General features: G+C 33.0%; 1 protein-coding gene across 1 annotated transcript in view; it reads left to right on the forward strand.

The window, feature by feature from the left end:
- Nucleotides 1-19,351, forward strand: part of CSMD3 (CUB and Sushi multiple domains 3) — a 1,171,706-nt gene that overhangs the window by 766,132 nt on the left and 386,223 nt on the right. Inside the window, 3 exon segments of the mRNA XM_059902305.1 lie at nt 4,267-4,383; nt 8,875-9,090; nt 10,785-10,973. Of these exon segments, the coding sequence (XP_059758288.1) occupies nt 4,267-4,383; nt 8,875-9,090; nt 10,785-10,973 (522 nt within the window).

Here is a 19,351-nt window from a genome sequence, read left to right on the forward strand (position 1 = left end):
GGGAGAAAAAATAGCTAATAGCCAAGATTATGGTAGAGACATATACAATATATCTAATTACTCTCAGCTCATATTTTGGGCTACTGTTGTGACTTTTTTGTGCTATGATCTTTGTCCTTTTAGATGCTTTTCTTTGCCAACTGTTTGCTCTAACATAAAGTAACTGTTTTTTCATGTTTATTTTGTTGCTCCCTAAATTCTCTGCAGTGTTTCAAGGATTCATTTGTTATATAATTTGTCTATCTTCCATTCACAAGAACATATAAACCTATTGTGTCTGTTACAGAAGTGTTTGTATCCCTAAAGACATATGGCATCAGCTAGCAAGGTTATTGGGATAAATTGGAATTCCTTCAGAAGAGGGGTTATAAAGGATAAGACAGGAGATCCATGGCATCCTTTTTCGATATTCTTATTCTAATGAAGTTTACTATACGAATGGTCATATGTTCTGTTGAACTGACTTAATTCTCAGCATTTCTTTAAAAAATATTCTTGGAAAATTTTTCATAATAGTTTCTATACCACTATGTATTTTACAGTGTGTTTGAGTTCCATTTTCTACCTGAAAAGAAAATCTCATTTATAAAACTTCTTTTTTTATTCATCTTAATATTTAGGCCTCTCATGATTGATTCTAATAGGTTCTTTGATTTCCTCTTACACTTTCTTGGCATTAGCAGGAAGGGACCTTTTTAGAGAAGCAAGTGTCATCAGATTGAGAGAATATGAAGTAATAAATTAACCAATTAAGAAATTAAGACAACTCACGCTTGCATTAGCATCTATCACTGTGCATTATATCAATGCACATGTAGCTAAAGTTTTGTGATTGTTCAAAAAGCCAATAATATAAAGCAAATACTATTCTAAATGTTTGCAATGTAAAATGATCTCATTTAGAAAGATGAAGGATTTCATTAGGTTGATGAAAATGCTGCTGCTGCTGATGATGGCAGATTGTTTTAATCACACACAAAGCCATTGACAAATGAGAATCCATAAAATATAAATCAATTAAAGATAAGAACATAGACAAGTATATTGACACATTTAGCTTTGAGGTGCTTAAAGAGAGAGTGATTTGAAGATGAAAGTATTAAATGAATCTGAGTAAATGAATGATACCTTTTAATAATGTTTATATAGATTGATCATTTGAGGTAGAATGCCAAAAAGTCAAACATGTGAAGGACATCATAGTTCGCTACAGTATTTTTTTGTAGAAAAAATAACTTGTAATGTGGAAAAAAAAAATCAGCCCTTGATTTGAGTCAACTTAAGGTCATGGACTCTGGAACTAGACTGCTTGAGTTCCCTCTGTGCCTGCTTTCTCATCTGTAAACTGTGAATAATTATAGTACTTTTCTCATAAGGTTGTTATGGGGTTAATTGAGTTAATAAAAATAAAAGTCTTCAGAGTAGTACCAGTCACATTGCAAGTTCAATATGAGTGTTCTTTTTTTTTGCTAAAAACGAGTGAGTAGTTGCAATTTTATCCTAAGTTTTATTACATACAAGGTAAAGTACAAGTATTTTCATATTTTCAGTTTCATCTTTCAAAAAAAAATAAAAAAGAAGAGAAAGAGACTTAATCACATTCTTTCCCATTATTTACTGTGAAATTCTGTCAGTTGAGTCAGTTCCTTTCAAGGCCTTTATCCAATACTAATATTCTCAAATAACAGAAACTTCTACTGTGTCATAAAAATGCACTCTATATTTTGTCATCTGATTATAATCTAAGTAACAATATAAATTTTCATTAATAAATATGGGTTACTGACCATTTCTCCTAAACATTTTAATGTGTTATGGTTACTGAACTTTATTCATTTATCTGCAGAATGTTCATTTAATGCCCACCTTCAACACATATGGTAGGTGCAGCTTGCAGACAGCAAATTTCTAAGAAATTATCTAAGTACAGAAAGAAGGATATTTTAAAAGTAGCTTTATTTGAAAGAATGTTGATGTATAGAAGAGCTTTCCCTCTACAACTGGTACACACACCAAATACACACACATGCATGCACAGGAGCACATGTCTGATGTACTTTCTAAAACTTCACATTTCTCTTTTTTGTTATTTTTTGTGTTTAATTTAATTAAATAATTCAACTCTTTTAATTTTAATGCTTCTGTTCACTGATTTTTACTCCTGCTATATGAAACATACTCCTTTCAAATAGGGATTGTAGGTTTTAATCCAGTAGAGCATTTTCACTCATTACATTTCACTCAACAAATTCATAGCATGTTGTATTGTTGGGTTTTTTTGTCGGACTCTCACAATGGAGAATAAAATGAAATATAGTGTATTAGGAACAAATTATTGTATGTAAAAATAATCTAATGAAATAATAAACAGTTCTCTGTCAAGAAGCAGAATGAATCACAAGGAAAATTTAAAAAGTTCAACTTAGCACCACCATTATCAGCAAGATACAATGGAAATGATATACCTAGCCCTTAACTTGATCACAAAAGCACAATGAGGCTTTTTTCCTTTTTTAATTGAACGAAAATTGAAAGTTTCAGTAAGAATAATCACCAATAAAGGTCTGTGCAGGCTCTAAATAGGAGCCTAGGCTTCCAGACCATGAATATTATTGTAAATGTCTTAATAATAAATGAAATTGGAAGCATAGCCTTATCTTGGTCTCAAGAAGGTGGCCTATAAGACAACTCCAAGTGAGGTACTAGTCAAGACCTTCTTTTATTCCTTGGTGAAGTAAAAGAAGTAGCAAAGGGAAGAGTGTTTTGTTTTTTGGTTGTTGTGGTTTTTTTTTTTGTTTTTTTTTTTGGGGCTGTGTTGGGTCTTCGTTGCTGTGCGTGGGCTTTCTCTAGTTGCAGTGAGTCGGGGCTACTCTTCGTTGTGGTGCACAGGCTTCTGACTGGGTGGCTTCTTTTGTTGCAGAGCACAGGCTCTAGGTGCAGGGGCTTCAGTAGTTGTGGCACGTGGGCTCAGTAGTTGTGGCACGTGGGCTCAGTAGTTGTGGCTCGCGGGCTCTAGAGCGCAGGCTCAGTAGTTGTGGCACACGGGCTTAGTTGCTCCACGGCATGTGGGATCTTCCCAGACCAGGGCTCGAACCCGTGTCCCCTGCATTGGCAGGTGGATTCTTAACCACTGCACCACCAGGGAAGCCCCAAGAGTGATTTTTAATTGCATATATATTTATGTAAATCTAAGCCTGCTTAAATACTTCTAGGAACTGCAGACTTACTATTTCTAGTCAGGTTAGTGTAGAATAGCAGCCAGATTGCCTCAACTCTTCCTTCTCAGCGTTGCTACTTGGAAGAAATCATGGAAGACAATAAAGCCAAAACTCACTTTTCTGGTTTCCCAGGGAAGTTGAGCAAGGATCAGAGCAGATAAGGCTGTATGCTGCATTCACAGTTCTTACTGCCCTTACCCATGTTGCCCATGTCCAAGATAGTAGACATCTCCAAGTGGAATAGAATAAGGAGTCAACTTTTCTCTGCTTCCACAAGAATGTACATTCTTACCTGACTATATATCTTTTTTCCTTTAATTTTTAATAGTGGTAAAATTATCTGGCATATCATAACCACTGATGGTAGAAGGCATTGTAAACTGTCATTTATTCTAGAGTAAATGAACATTGAATCAAATTTCAATTTCTTTGACCTCAGTTCATAAACATTTATTTATTTTTATTATCTTGGAGTATTTACTTAAAAATCAATATCCTCTCAGAAACCCCTTTTTGTTCATGATATTTCCCAGAGAAATGTACAAGTGCAGAAGCAGCCTTCAAAATTTCAGTTTACTTCACTGTTTTAAAAAGAATTCTATGAAGAATGACATATATCCCTTTAGGAATCTAAAATAAATAATGTTGTATAATTAACAATTTGTTGTCTTAAAGCTTAGTAAAAGAGGGACTGCTAAAGAATTAATTACTCTGTTTAATTTACAACCAATTTATGCAAATGTTGCTTATAATTAGAAATGTGTAAGATAAGTATGTACTTCAAATGCAAATGTGGAAAGTTGAGCTAAATTCTCCTGGGGCCAGTATTAATTCTCAGATACTATTACATGTCTTTTTCTTCTCTAGTGCTGCTGCAAAGGACAAAATGATTTCCTAGTATTGGAAGAGGTCTTTACACATAGCTGTTATTCCCAGGAAGTAACTTAAGCAAAAATAATCAGACTCATTCTATTTTAAGAGAGATTTGTTCAGCCTCTGCCTCTCTAACTATGCCTGATCAGATGACTGCATTTCTTTGTATTTTCAGCATTATGTGGAGGAGATGTTAGAGGGCCTAGTGGAACAATCTTATCACCTGGTTACCCGGAATTTTATCCAAATTCTCTGAATTGTACATGGACTGTTGATGTAACCCATGGAAAAGGTAATTTGCCTCATACAATGATAATGGGCTATCTTCTGAATTTTCATTGCATCTATTTTTATTTCATTGTCCTTTACAATGTCATTTTGCACGAGCAAAAGCAGATCAGTACTAAAATATGCTAACACAAAATTCAATTTGAGTAACTGCAACAGAGGATTATATTTACTTTTCTATAGTATTATACTCATGTTTTTGTCAGAATGGTAATATGAGATATTTATTTTCTTTTGATATATTAAACTAATGTTATTTGGAATTTTCATATCAACAGAATCTCATACAGGATGGCTTTTGTCTCTGGCACAGTGGGTTGATTTCAAAAGTTCAAAGGGGAATAGGAAGATACTCTGAAGTGCTGAACCAATTGTAAAGCAAACAGTACATGTTTATATACACTCGTTTTTAAAATGTTTATGATTATTTATTATAACTATATTTCCTGTGTAAATTTATAACCATTCTAGAAATATCTGTCTCAAATTTTCCGTCAGAACTGCAGTTATATCTCACATAATTGAATGAGAGTATAAAATTGCACTGTGCATATGGTAGATGTTAATAAATGTCCTTTGAACAAATAAATGAAATTCCTTGTAGTACTAAGTATGGTTCATTCATGCAATACAACCAAAATAGTATATTAGCAATATAAGTGGTTAAGGCAAAAACTTGACACTGGGAAAATGAGCATTCTAATATATCAAAACGAAAATGGATGAAAATTATTTACCTGAAAAAATCTACATGCTAATCTTTTTAAAAAGAGTTAATTTATTCATGATAAAAACTGCTTTGGAGAAGTAGTTTTTGTTTTAGCTGTATTCTTATATTATTCCTATTGGTTTTTACTATTACATTGTACTTATTAACTTTACTATAGAAGATCTAGAATAACCCCCCCCCCCCACAAAATCCTAGCAATGAGAAGATGATATTACAATTTTAAAAATTAAAGCTTTATTTAATAATTTGAATTCATTGTGTTTTTTACACAATGTGTTTTTACACTCCTGTTCAACTATGTGAGATATATCTGCAGTTCTGATAGAATATTTGAGATACAAATGAAGTTTGCCTTTATTAAAATTATACATCCTTTTATTGACAGTGAGGATTATATAAGGATTGTTATTTTAGTGAAATTAAATATAATTGAGAAAAAAATGCTGTTAAAATGAGTATTCTGGTATTGTACAGCAGGAATGAGGTAGAAGACTTTGTAAACTGTCGTTTTTGTTGTTCTCCATAATGGAAGACTCTTTGCTGGAAGTTAACCAAAGCATCCAGTGTTATTATTATTCCAGTGTGTGTAGTGGATTAATGGAGTTTAAAATAAGCTTCCTGTATTATACAAGAAAATGGAGGGCTACGTACTGCTTGCTATGTAAATAGAGGTTTAATTAACACTTAAGGTTTTGCATCTTCACAAATTACAAGTGTTAATTAAATCTGTATTTACATGGCAAGAAATGCAGATTATATACTTTTCTTTTAAGAGCCAACAAAATTGTTTGGAAGTACAACTATTCCAAAGTGTAGCCAAAGTTATGAGAAGGATAATCTCTTAAAGTTTGGAGAAATTGTCAAGGTAATATAATTTAACCTCTCACCCAGCAAACACAGATGCGCACATGCACGCGCACACGTGTGTCAATATGTCACCCCCTCAAGGTCATAGTTAGTGTCATGACTAAATAAAACCTAGATATTCATGATATTTTGATGTCAAGCCAAAGTTTTTTCGTATATTTCTGTAACAAAAATTGTCTTAATAAGGCTTCTTGAATTATCACTTTTATGAGAAGGTACTCTGATGTTGAAACCACTGATTTTTTCTCACTATTCTTCAACACCCATTGCCCTATTAAGATTGTATGCCTTTGCCTGTCCACTTCTTCTTCCTGAAATGTCTATCCCAGGGTTGCTCTTCCACAAACATCTGTTCACTTTTGAAGGTCATTGCCTTCAGAAGCCTCTGCTGATACCTTTGACAAACTACCTCTATTTCTATGCTCCTATATTGGCTCACATTAATCACTTTTATAGCACTTAGCATAATGTTTGAACTTTTATGTATCTTTTTCCCTCAGATAGACCATGAGTTATTTACAATCTTCTAATATTTTTATATTCCATAATGCCTATAATATAGTAGGTTCTAGTATCATATTCTTATTTGGATTAATTGACCTTCGACAGAAGGTCTTAAATTGTTTTGCTGCAGTGAAAACAGATTTTATTGCTTAAACTGTAATCTGATAAACAGAGGCTTACTTTTATAAAGTAGCTGACTAGGACAGAGTGACATGAAACCAATTTACTTTCATGTTGAAGGATTAAACAATAACGATAGCTAACGATTGCTGAGTACTTCCTCAGTGAAAGCACTGTGCCAAGTCATCCCCTATATTGTCTCATTTAAACTTCAAGACAACCCTATTAGAACCCCATTTATCAAATGGAGAAAGTGTGTCTCAGAAAGACTATGTATGTAATACTTGACAATGGGCTTATTAGCACCACTATCTAACAGAATTTTTAATTTTCCCGAGTATTAATTCAGTGCATATCAGAACAACCACATTTTTCTAAGAAAAACATGCATAATGAATTTTTTCTTCTTTTTTTCCATCTGTTCTTGTATTACCTGCCTAGTTTTTCTTAGTTTTAGTCTCTGATCAAAATCAAATTGACTTAATCTGAATTTCCATTCATTATTTTGTAAACTTAGATATCAGTTAATCTAGAGGGCAAAGCATCTTCTCCTTGCCACATTGACACCTCATTCTCATTTACATCTGTCTAGTGTCAATTACCACATTTACACTGAAGAACATTTGAAAGACTGACTTAATTTCTGGACCCCTCCTAAAAAAGGCTCATTGTGAAGAGAGAGAGAAAAAAAGAAGTGTTACATTTTGAAAAAGAATTAAAATAGTATCATTGTACATTTCAAATATTTTCCAAATTGAAATCACTGACCCATTATGCAATAATAACTCATCTTATCATTACTTACGTTTTCGGTGTATTTGTTTTGGTCTCATTTTATGTCACTTTTTGTTTTTTTAACAAACAAGAGGTAAATTAGGAGTTTGGGATTAACATATACACACTACTATATATAAAGAAATAAACAACAAGGACTCACTGTATAGCACAGGGAGCTATATTCAGTATCTTGTAATAATCTATAATGGAAAAATATGTGAAAAAGAATATATATATTCAGATATACTGAATCACTTTGCTGTATACCTGAAACTAACACAACTTTGTAAATCAACTATACTTCAATTAAAAAAAAAAGCAATGAGGACTCCAAGACTCTCCAGCATTTGGAACTATAAAGTTGATGAATAATGTTAGAGAATGTTACTTTATCATACTCTGGGCTTTTGGATTGTTTACTGAAGATTTTGGTGATTCTTTTAGATCAAGTAAGCAAATTTATTAAGCACTTCAAGAGAAAGATGAATGTGGTATCATCCTTTATTCCATTTGGTATCTTACATGCAGTATGGTGTGTGTGTGTGTGTGTGTGTAATTGTTAGCCTTTCACATGCATTTGTGATAATGTCATTAAACACTCGCATGAGACCACAGTGCAATGGCATACCATACTCACCAGGACAGAACAAATGAAAAAATAAAAAACTTTCAAGTATTGGTGAAGATACAGAGCAATTGGATTTGTTGATGGAAATGTAAATTGGCTGAGCCACTTTGTAAAGTAGTATCTATTAAAGCTGAAATATATAAATGTATACATATACATGTATATTTATTTTACATGAGCCAGTAATTCTACTCCTAGATATCTATCCAACAGAAATAAACACATATGTTCTTCAAAAGTCATACTTGAATGCTCATAGCAGCACCATCTGCATTTGGTGCTAAAATGCAAACTATCTAAATGACCATCAACTTTTGAACAGATAAATCAATGTGTTTTATTCACAAAATGAAATGGATCACTAAAAATAAATAACTTACAGCCACACACAAAAGTAGAGATGAATCTCACACACTTAATGTTAAGTAAAAGAACTCAGTCCCAAAAGAGCATACGTTGTATGAATCCATTATATAAACTACAAAGAAAAGTAGTCAAACTAACCTATCTTATTAGAAGTTGAGTGAGTGGTTACTTTTGCCAGAACACTTCTATTTTAAATAAAGGCTATAAATTTTCTTTGAAATGTTTAGAAAACTTGTGTGATTTCTTTTTAGGCATTAATTTTAAAATTTTATTTCCAAGTAGTTTCTAAGACATGATTTATTGTATAGAAGCTAAAGGAAACAAACAGAAAAAAACCCAAACAAAAGAAAGATATTATACTATACATTTAGAATATTTTATAGCAGTGCGTTTCATTTTCAGAGAAATCAATTATAAGAAGAGTCCTGATTTTTGTTAGTTTGGTAACTCTATGTGTTTTACTGATACAGTTATAAGTCTAATTTTCCTCTTTTCCTTAATAGGTGTGCAGTTCAATTTTCACACCTTTCATTTGGAAGACCATCATGACTACTTACTGATCACAGAGAATGGTAGTTTTACCCAACCACTGGCACGCCTGACTGGTTCAGAACTTCCTTCAACAATCAATGCTGGTCTCTATGGAAATTTCAGGGCTCAGTTGCGCTTCATTTCAGATTTTTCAATATCATATGAAGGATTCAATATTACATTCTCTGGTAAGAAAACAAGTTTAAAAATCAGATTTTTAAAAGTATGAGCATAACTTTTGTTATGTATGACAAAACAGAGAGAGAAAAAAAGAGAAAAGAAAAAAAGAAGAAAACAAAGAAATTATCTGCCAACAAATTTTAATGAAACTTTGAAATGCCTTGAAGATTGTCTATAGTAATATATTAAAGGGAACCTTTAAACAATAGCAAAAAATAAATCAATTCACTAAAAAATTTAATAGAAATACAATAAATACATTTCTTTAACTTGCATCCTGCAGAATTCTAACAGAGAAAAACTTGCCAAAATGCCAGTTAAAATGGAGTAAAACTTAAAATGGAAATTCATACATATATTTAAAGTTTCAATTAGGCCATAAATGAAATGTTAGTTAAACCAGTGATATTCTAGTTTTGTGTTTCGGAAAAAGGCATAGTTTACAGGCCAAGATTAAGACAAACTTAATTTATTCATTTGCAACTAGATGATATAGAAACAAGTTAATATGGTTATTCTTTTATTCTAGAATAACCTCATCTGTAGGCAACATTATAACTTGGATTCCAGGAAAAAAATTGTAAGACCAAAGTGAATAAAAATGTATTCTTATTAGTTCTACTTTCCAGTTAAATGGAATAGTGAAAGAGAATACAGAAACAAATTAATAAGTAAATCTTATGCCAACCTAGTAACATTAAATTTATAATATTACAATTATACATAATTATATAAATAACATATAATTTATATAAATAAAATCATAAAAATACTAACCTCATTCTTCAACAGTTGTTCTAGTATTTACATGAAAATACTTGTCTTCTAAAATAATTAAGGTATTTCATAGTGAATAGCAAATGAGCATAATCTATTTTAACCTAGAATGTTAAAAGTATATACAAATAAATTTTTTAAACAATAAAATAATAGCTCATCAACATGAAACAATCCCTCTTGTTCTCCACTGCAATTGCATACTAAGCATGTGCTCTGGAAATATTTTTAGATAAGCTACTTCTTCTTAGGACTGTATATAAATTATAATATTGTTGTTTAATTAACTCTACTCTCTCATACCCTGAAGAGTGTTTAACTGTTCATTTTCATGATGCTCATTCATTGGTTGAGGAAGTTTCCTTGTATAAATCTATAATATACAATTTTCAGTTTATGGGCACTTCAGTCTTACATAAACCCTTGCATCTGAAGTGACATGTTTTTCAGAATATGAATGAATTGAATTTCTCGTATACTAGAGGCACAAGAGCCTTTGTCATTTAGACTATAACCATTAAGTAAAAGTCATTTCAAAATGCAAATCATTTCATTCTAAATGGTATTTTGCATTTGAAAATATGAATCTATTATGCCATTATTATAAGTCAAAAATCTATGAAATGGAAATATTTCTAGTGCAGAAGAAAAAATACAAGATAAATAGCTACATTTTCAATGTATCACTCAGAAGGTGACATTTTCTCACCTGTATTGAATTTCACACATAAGAGTATTCATTCAATTAGTAGACCTTTCACAAAAGAAGAAAATTATGTGTGCCATCAGCATATTCCCATAATTTTACATATAGTAAATTTTAAAATGTATGGCTGGCCCTAAAAGCATCCATTTTGCAAATAATAGGAATATACCCTTAAAGGTTACTACTAACATTTTCTTTGTTCTGTTCATCCAATTACAGAGTATAATCTGGAGCCTTGTGAAGATCCTGGAATTCCTCAATATGGTAACCGAATTGGGTTCAGCTTTGGGGTTGGTGACACTCTGGCCTTCTCATGCTCATCAGGTTATCGTCTGGAAGGGACGCCAGAGATCATCTGTCTTGGCGGCGGCCGACGAGTGTGGAGTGCACCTCTGCCAAGGTGTGTGGGTACGTGGTCAGCTGCTTTCATTTGCTTGTACGTGTAGTCACTGTCCGTGGAGTTGCATGGTTATACACCCTTCGTTTTTTTATAATCTGTTGAATTTCTTCATTTCTTTCATATTAGTTATTTCAATGTTTTTTCCACTTGGCAATCTGGTATACCTCAATTACCTTCTCAACTGTTCTATTCAACCAACCATGCTTCTAAATTTGTTTTCAGATGATGAGAATAAGGAATGAATAGATAGATAAATAGGTAGATGACTGAATCATATTTTGAGAGCTTACAGAAAATTGCATTCTTGTATTCTGTTAATAGATGATTTTCCATGACTTCCGACTGAAGTTTTGACAGTATTTTATAACGTAGAATTAACATGTAGGAAACATGATTACAAGGGAAAATAATAGATAATTTAAGGACCATCAAGGCAAGTATTGACTCAGTATGTGCAATCTATAGAATTAATCTGTTATGATAGATGAATTAAGATGGGAATTCATTTCACGTGAGATAAAGAATTGCAATAATTAAAATATTGAAAGTTTGGAGCACCACCTCAACCTTTGGAAATGAATATTTTGACTGATAAATTAAAAACAAAAAATCTGTAGAGAAAATGAAGGGCTTTTCACTAGGAATTAAAGTCATTTTTACTTATATTAGGAAATAGAGATGCAAGAATTTCTTTAAGTCATCACCCATTCAGTGGTTATCAGTACTCATTTTTACAATAGAACAAGATGCAAAAGATCATTGTATTATTTCGTAAAGCTCTTAAAACTCTCAAAAGCATTTAATTTGAATTTAATTGTAAATTTAATGGTGGGTCACTGATCTTTGTAAGTTATAATATGCTACAAAATCAGGCAAATTGGTAGAGATTTGATCTGAGGTTTAAGACTTTGTCCTTTTTTTCTTTTTTTAATGGAGGCAATATACCCCACAGATGAAAATGCAAATGGAGAAGAGGATACTCTCTATGACTTATTCAGTATATTGTCCACTGTATAGAATGTGATGGGAATACCTGTGGATCCCCAAATCTAGTAAAAAAAATTTGATCTTTCAAGTTAATAAGTTTTATAGTGATGAGATTGTTTTCACAGCCCCTAAGGGTTATATAACAGACAAGCTGATATTCAACAGGTGAAATTTCTTTTTAAAAATCATAGGCTTTTATAGAAATGGCACAAACAGCCACAGAGGCTGGGAGGTGATGAGTAGTCATACTCTCAGAACATCTTTTCCAGGAAGACATGTATAGTCCTTCTGTTTTGTTTTTATGTTTGGGGTTTTGGGTTTTTTTGTTTTTTCTGCTGTTGCCAGATTTGGAATTCCCCTCCTTATCTGAATTGCTCCCATTTCCATTTTTCTTTGGTGTGAATATTAATGAGAACCTTGGGAATAGTCCAAGTGAGGGCTACAGAGTGCCTGGGTTTATATCCTGGTCATTTGATATTGGGTTAATTCACTTTTCTAAACTTCATTTTTCTCATCAGCAAAATGGTTACAACATTTTGTTAATGTTAGTTATGAGGGTTAAAGAGATTAGCCATGCCAGTCAGACACCTAATACAATCCCTGGAATATAGGAGGGGTTCAGAATTTAGATGCTGTTATAAATCTTATTATATTGAGAATAATCTGCTGCCTATCCAACCCGCCGATCTAGTTTATAAAACCAATTATAGTACGGAATGAATTCCACGTTATAAAACACCAACCTTTATGAGGGTCTACCTGGCTCTTTTATATATGTATTTACCTCATTTAATTCTTACTATAATTCCGTTATTGTTATTCTCCCCATTTTTCATCAGAAGAACCTAAGTCTTAGAGGTTTTAAACAACTTGCCCAAGATCATCAAGGTTGTAGGTGACAGAACCGTGATTTGTATACAATCTTTCTCATTCTGAAACCCAAATTCTTTTCACTAGGATGGTTTAACCTCAAAAAGGTCGAGAGGAAGGTTAATCTCAAAGAACTCTAAGTCACAAAGAGTTGATTAATATTTTCTTTCAAAGTACCAGAAACATACCAGGATGTTACACAGGCTGAGAAGAAAGTGTTTGCATCTACATTTTTAAGGTTTACTCCACTTTTACAATAAATTTTAATAAGTAGATTTATGAAAATCTGACTTTGCAAAACAAGTAACTTCAAGTTAGTTTTGTTATATTAAAGTATTTCTTTGAGAGTAGGTATATCCGTGCTTAAATCTTTAGTGAGAAGTAGAACATAAAATCACCCTGTGGACAAATTTAAAAAACAAAGTTATTGCCATGGGAATTTCCCCCTCATTTTAAAATTAACTGTACTTGCTTTTAAGCTTATTAAAGTATACAGTTAAATCTATTGTCCTTAATAAATTCCACTGTAGGTATACATTTAAGTTACAAGATAGGGCGAGAAATATTTTCAAATAGTATGATTTTTTTAAAATTTTATTTCTCCAATTTTCTTTAAACTTTTCTTCACTCTTTTGCCTGTGCGTTAAAACAAATATGTTCCGTTTTGCATTTCTGGTTCCATATATGCATATGTATATATTTCTTATTTTGTTATCTTTTCAAAGTTCACAGTCTTTAGTCACATAAAATGTGCATTATTTGTAACTATTCATATGAACAGATGCAATTTTAGCAATGCTAGTTTATTTGGACAAATTTTGTCTCTTCTTAGATTCTTTGTGCTTTTCACTTCATATATCTCTAAAGCCAATTCTCTAGTGCATACTTGTTTAGAAACATCATTTAGTACTCAGCATCGCCAGCCTCATAGAAAGCTTATGTTACAGACAGTGGCCAAATTATGAGTAGGTTGTATTCCAAAAGTTTGTTTCTGCTTTAGTTATTTGGAATCTAGGTGGTTTTTCCTTGGCACAAGGTTGCAAACAGTACATTCCCAGAACAAATCGTAGATAAGACTTAAAATTTTGTGTCATGTGTAAAACTAATACTAACATTTATTAAAATGACTTATGTATACCTAGGTTATATAAGAATGTGCCTGACTCTGGACATAAGGCAACTGATAAAGCAATTTTTGGAAACTCACTTTTTCTTTATTTTTTATTATATATTTAATTTTGATCCTATATTTAGTGTGTAAATTGGTTAGTGTCTTTCAGTCTCTGTTGGTAGAATTTGGTGAAAATTATCTTAATTCTAGATGTTAGATGAATAATAAATAATGTTTTTATTTAAGCAATTTCCTGAGAAACCTCTGCATTTATGTTTTAAGGTAATATTTTAACAAAATGAGACAATATAATAACGCCATAATATTGTCTTTACAGTCTATAAAAGATTATATTATGTACCATTCCAAAAATCCACCTATGCTTTGAAAGTAGGTTTAGAATAACGATTTTATCAGTGAAGATACAATGTCTATAAAAAACTCAAGGTTTCACACAAACTCAGGGGAAGAGCCATGCCTAGCACAAGTTCTGAGGCCCAGGCTTGCACTCCATTAACAAAAGCATACCGCTGTCTTTGACTGGCAGCTTCAATAAAGTTGAGAGGGAATCTGGTCTTAATTACAGTTGATACATGGCTTCAGAAAACTCCTTAGGCTGTCCTCTATTTCAGAGGAAATTTCTTCTACTGTGACCCATTTATCGGGGGTTACTTAAGTGCAGGGAAATTTTTAATTTTAAATTATTTTGTTGAAGTATAGTTGACATACAATATTATATTAGTATGAGGTGTACAACATAGTGATTCAACATTTATATGCATTACAGATTGATCACCAGGATAAGTCTAGTAGCCAACTGTCACCATACACATTTATTGCAATATTCCTTATGCTGTACATTGCATCCCTGTGCCTTATTTGTTTTATAACTGGAAGCTTGTACCTCTTAAACCCCTTCACCTATTTTTCTGACTACCCCCTCCCCCTGGCAGCTGCCAGTTTGTTCTTTGTATCTATGATTCTGTTTCTGTTTTGGTTTGTTTGTTTAATTTTTTAGATTCCATGTATAAGTGAAATCATATGGTGGTTGTTTTTTTCTCTCTGACTTATTTCACCTAGCATAATACCCTCTAGGTCCATCCAGGTTGTCGTAAGTGCAGGGAAATTTGTAGAGGCAGGAGAAGAATCTTGATACCAGTAGAGATTGTAACACCCACTCAGTAACAGGGATTCTTCTCCCTAAGAAGTGGCCTCTATTGCAGGCAGATAGTTCATATTTACATTTCAGCCTTTCCTAAGCTATGTGATCTTTGGAAAGTTGTTCAGATCTCTCTCCTGCCAAGTTTTCTCAAATGTAAAATGTGGATAATTACATCCATAGTGCAAGACAGCTTACAGCTCTAAGCAATAAAAGATATGTAAATCACCTAATGTACCACTCAACAAGTGACACTTGCTCAACAAACCTTAGTCCCTTTTCCTTATGCCTGAAACTCTCTTTACCACCATTCCGTTCTCCTAAGGGCCATGATGACTGAGTGGTGAAGAGTGATTTTCACCAACAAGCAAGAGAGGAAAGGGAAGAAGAAAAGGAGGAGATGAAAAAGTTTTAGTGTGCCATCAGCAACTGAGTACTTCATACACATAATCTCATTTACTACTTAGAGATCAAGATGAAAGCTTTACCTTTAAAAAATACATATATAAAATTATGTTTTACATTTTGAAAAAGATAAAAGTAATAGGTAAGATGATATTTCAGTGGATATATTTTATATTTAAATGATTATCCTGGAGATCCACATTGCTGTGGATATGGATATCTGGTCACATTTTTAAGTTGCAATCAAATATCCAAAAAAAAGTATTAAAAAGTTGATTACTTTGAAAATGAGAAACACTGACTTGTTTTTGGTCAAAAAATAAGTACCTGATTTCCCTTTCTAAAGTTCACGTTACAAAAAACACAGGCATTCCCACTGTCATCTTTCTAAATAAAAAAAACAAAAACCAAAAAACTTGCATGTCTTCATTAAGCTTCCAAACATACCAGGAACCATGCCAGGTCATGTTGCAAATAACCTAGGAGCTAATGAAAACATTTTGTTTTGGAAAGTAAATTAGCAAGTTAAATATTAGTAATGATTTGTCTTTAGGCAAGAGTCCACACATTTTAAGAAGTCCATGCGGGGGCTTCCCTGGTGGCGCAGTGGTTGAGGGTCTGCCTGCCAATGCAGGGGACACGGGTTCGAGCCCTGGTCTGGGAGGATCCCGCATGCCGCGGAGCAGATGGGCCCGTGAGCCACAATTGCTGAGCCTGCGCGTCTGGAGCCTGTGCCCTGCAGCGGGAGAGGCCGCGATGGTGAGAGGCCCGCGCACCGCGATGAGGGGTGGCCCCCACTTGCCACAACTAGAGAGAGCCCTCACACAGAAACGAAGATCCAACACAGCCATTAATAAATAAATAAAGCACACCTAGTATACTGTAATTAAAAAAAAAAAAAAAAAAAGAAGTCCATGCATTTTGAAGTCATTTTAAAGACATTAATTCATTCATCCTTATAGTCTATTTAACACATCTACTTCTATTTCTAATTTTGTGTCATCGATTTTTTATCTGACCTTGGACAAGTAACAACATCTTGCCTTAATCATGAGTGAAATGAGAAAAATGATAACTCTACATTACACGTCTACATATTTTTCTCACTTTTCTAACTTTCTAGATGATATATACTGATGGTTACTTATTATTTAGCTTTAAAATGAATGTCAAAAATAAGGGAAACAAGGTGAAACATATACAGGGACTCTCTGAACTATCATTATAACCTCTTTGTAAATCTAAAACTATTCTAAAATGAAAATTTTATTAAAAATTCAAAACAAGAAAGGATAAATTGCACTTGAAGAGACAGTTCATCTTTAAACAAATTCTGTTTATTTCATCTCAACCTCCGAACTCCCTATACTAAAATTATATACCTCAGATACCCACACATGTATGTCAAATATGACTGATTTATCAAGTTAGTCACCATTGTAGATATACAGTGCTGTAGAAAGCAAATTATGATTAAGAGATTTCACTAGCTCTCAGACACTACCAATAATTAGTTGGCTGACTTTAAGCAAATATCTTAATTTTCTGTGCTTTTCTTTCCTGGAAAGGATAATGCCAATATGAGTTCTACTCAACCCAAATATTTCTTGTAAATATAACAAAAAATAATAGATAGAAAGTTTCCTTTAATAAATTACATACACAAATGTATATTTATATTTTTCTTATATAATTATGACTGCATTGATTTCTTGATTTGACAATATAAAAAATCTATAATATCAATAATAACTTACACTTTGATGCTTTATAGTTTTTTTTTTAATAATTTCTTGCTTGCAAGCTTCTGAAGTAAGCAGAGGAGGTATTATTCCTACTTGACAGCTTAAAAAATGCTGTTACAGAAAGGTTATAAGTAATCAGTGGAAGGTTATGCCAGAAACCAAGTTTTGAACTTTTTAGATTGGTGTTGTGGTATACCAGGTGGCATTTCTTTATTACCTTATTTATTGATGCACTATTTTTAAAGACTACCATTTTTTATGGAATAGACCACAGATGAGTAAACTATTTTCTTTTTACTATAAAGTGCGAGATAGTAAATATTTCAGGCTTTGTGGTCCACACAGTTTCAATCACACCTGCTAAATTCTGCCATTGCATTGTGAAAGCAGCAATAGATAATAAACAAACGAATAAATGTGTCTGCTTTCCAAAAAAACTTTATCTACAAAATCAGGCAACAGGCTGGATGTGGCCCTCAGGCCATAGTTTGCTTATCTCTGCAGAAGATTTACCAAGCTTAGTCGACTTAAATATCCCCTTTGCATTTGGAAATTTACTAGTTGTTCATCTCTAAGGAAAGAAGAAAAGATCCTTTTCCCATTCCCTATTTTTTTTGGTTGTGGGTTCTTTTCATTAAAGCAGCAAATAATTTACATATTTCTAAGGGATTTCTAATGTTTTTTGGGGTTTTTTTTAATCTTTTTTTTCTTTAACATCTTTATTGGAGTATACTTGCTTTACAATGGTGTGTTAGTTTGTGCTTTGTAACAAAGTGAATCAGTTATACATATACATATGTCCCCATATCTCTTCCCTCTCATATCTCCCTCCCTCCCACCCTCCCTATCCCACCCCTCTAGGTGGTCACAAAGCACCGAGCTGATCTCCCTGTGCTATGCAGCTGCTTCGCACTAGCTATCTATTTTACGTTTGGTAGTGTATATATGTCCATGCCACTGTCTCACTTTGTCCCAGCTTACCCTTCCCCCTCCCCGTATCCTCAAGTCCATTCTCTAATAGGTCTGCATCTTTATTCCCGTCTTGCCCCTAGGTTCTTCTGACCATTTTTTTTTTCAATTCCATATATATGTGTTAGCATACGGTATTTGTTTTTCTCTTTCTGACTTACTTCACTCTGTATGACAGTCTCTAGGTCCATCCACCTCACTACAAATAACTCAGTTTCGTTCCTTTTTATGGCTGACTAATATTCCATTGTATATATGTGCCACATCTTTTTATCCATTCATCTGTTGATGGATACTTAGGTTGCTTCCATGTCCTGGCTGTTGTAAATAGAGCTGCAATGAACATTTTGGTACATGACTCTTTTTGAATTATGGTTTTCTCAGGGTATATGCCCAGTAGTACGATTGCTGGGTTGTATGGTAATTCTATTTTTTGTTTTTTAAGGAACCTCCATACTGTTCTCCATAGTGGCTGTATCAATTTACATTCCCACCAACAGTGCAAGAGTGTTCCCTTTTCTCCACACCCTCTCCAGCATTTATTGTTTCTAGATTTTTTGATGATGGCCATTCTGACCAGTGTGAGATGATATCTCATTGTAGTTTTGATTTGCATTTCTCTAATGATTAATGATGATAATCATTCTTTCATGTGTTTGTTGGCAATCTGTATATCTTCTTTGGAGAAATGTCTATTTAGGTTTTCTGCCCAGTTTTGGATTGGGTTGTTTGTTTTTTTGATATTGAGCTGCATGAGTTGCTTGTATGTTTTGGAGATTAATCCTTTGTCAGTTGCTTTATTTGCAAATATTTTCTCCCATTCTGAGGGTTGTCTTTTCGTCTTGTTTATGGTTTCCTTTGCTGTGCAAAAGCTTTTAAGTTTCATTAGATCCCATTTGTTTATTTTTGTTTTTATTTCCATTTCTCTAGGAGGTGGGTCAAAAGGGATCTTGCTGTGATTTATGTCATAGACTGCTCTGCCTATGTTTTCCTCTAAGAGTTTGATGGTGTCTGGCATTACATTTAGGTCCTTAATCCATTTTGAGTTTATTTTTGTGTATGGTGTTAGGGAGTGTTCTAATTTCATTCTTTTACATGTAGCTGTCCAGTTTTCCCAGCACCACTTATTGAAGAGGCTGT

The sequence above is a fragment of the Balaenoptera ricei genome, chromosome 17, assembly GCF_028023285.1.
Source record: "Balaenoptera ricei isolate mBalRic1 chromosome 17, mBalRic1.hap2, whole genome shotgun sequence".
Taxonomy (NCBI): domain Eukaryota; kingdom Metazoa; phylum Chordata; class Mammalia; order Artiodactyla; family Balaenopteridae; genus Balaenoptera; species Balaenoptera ricei.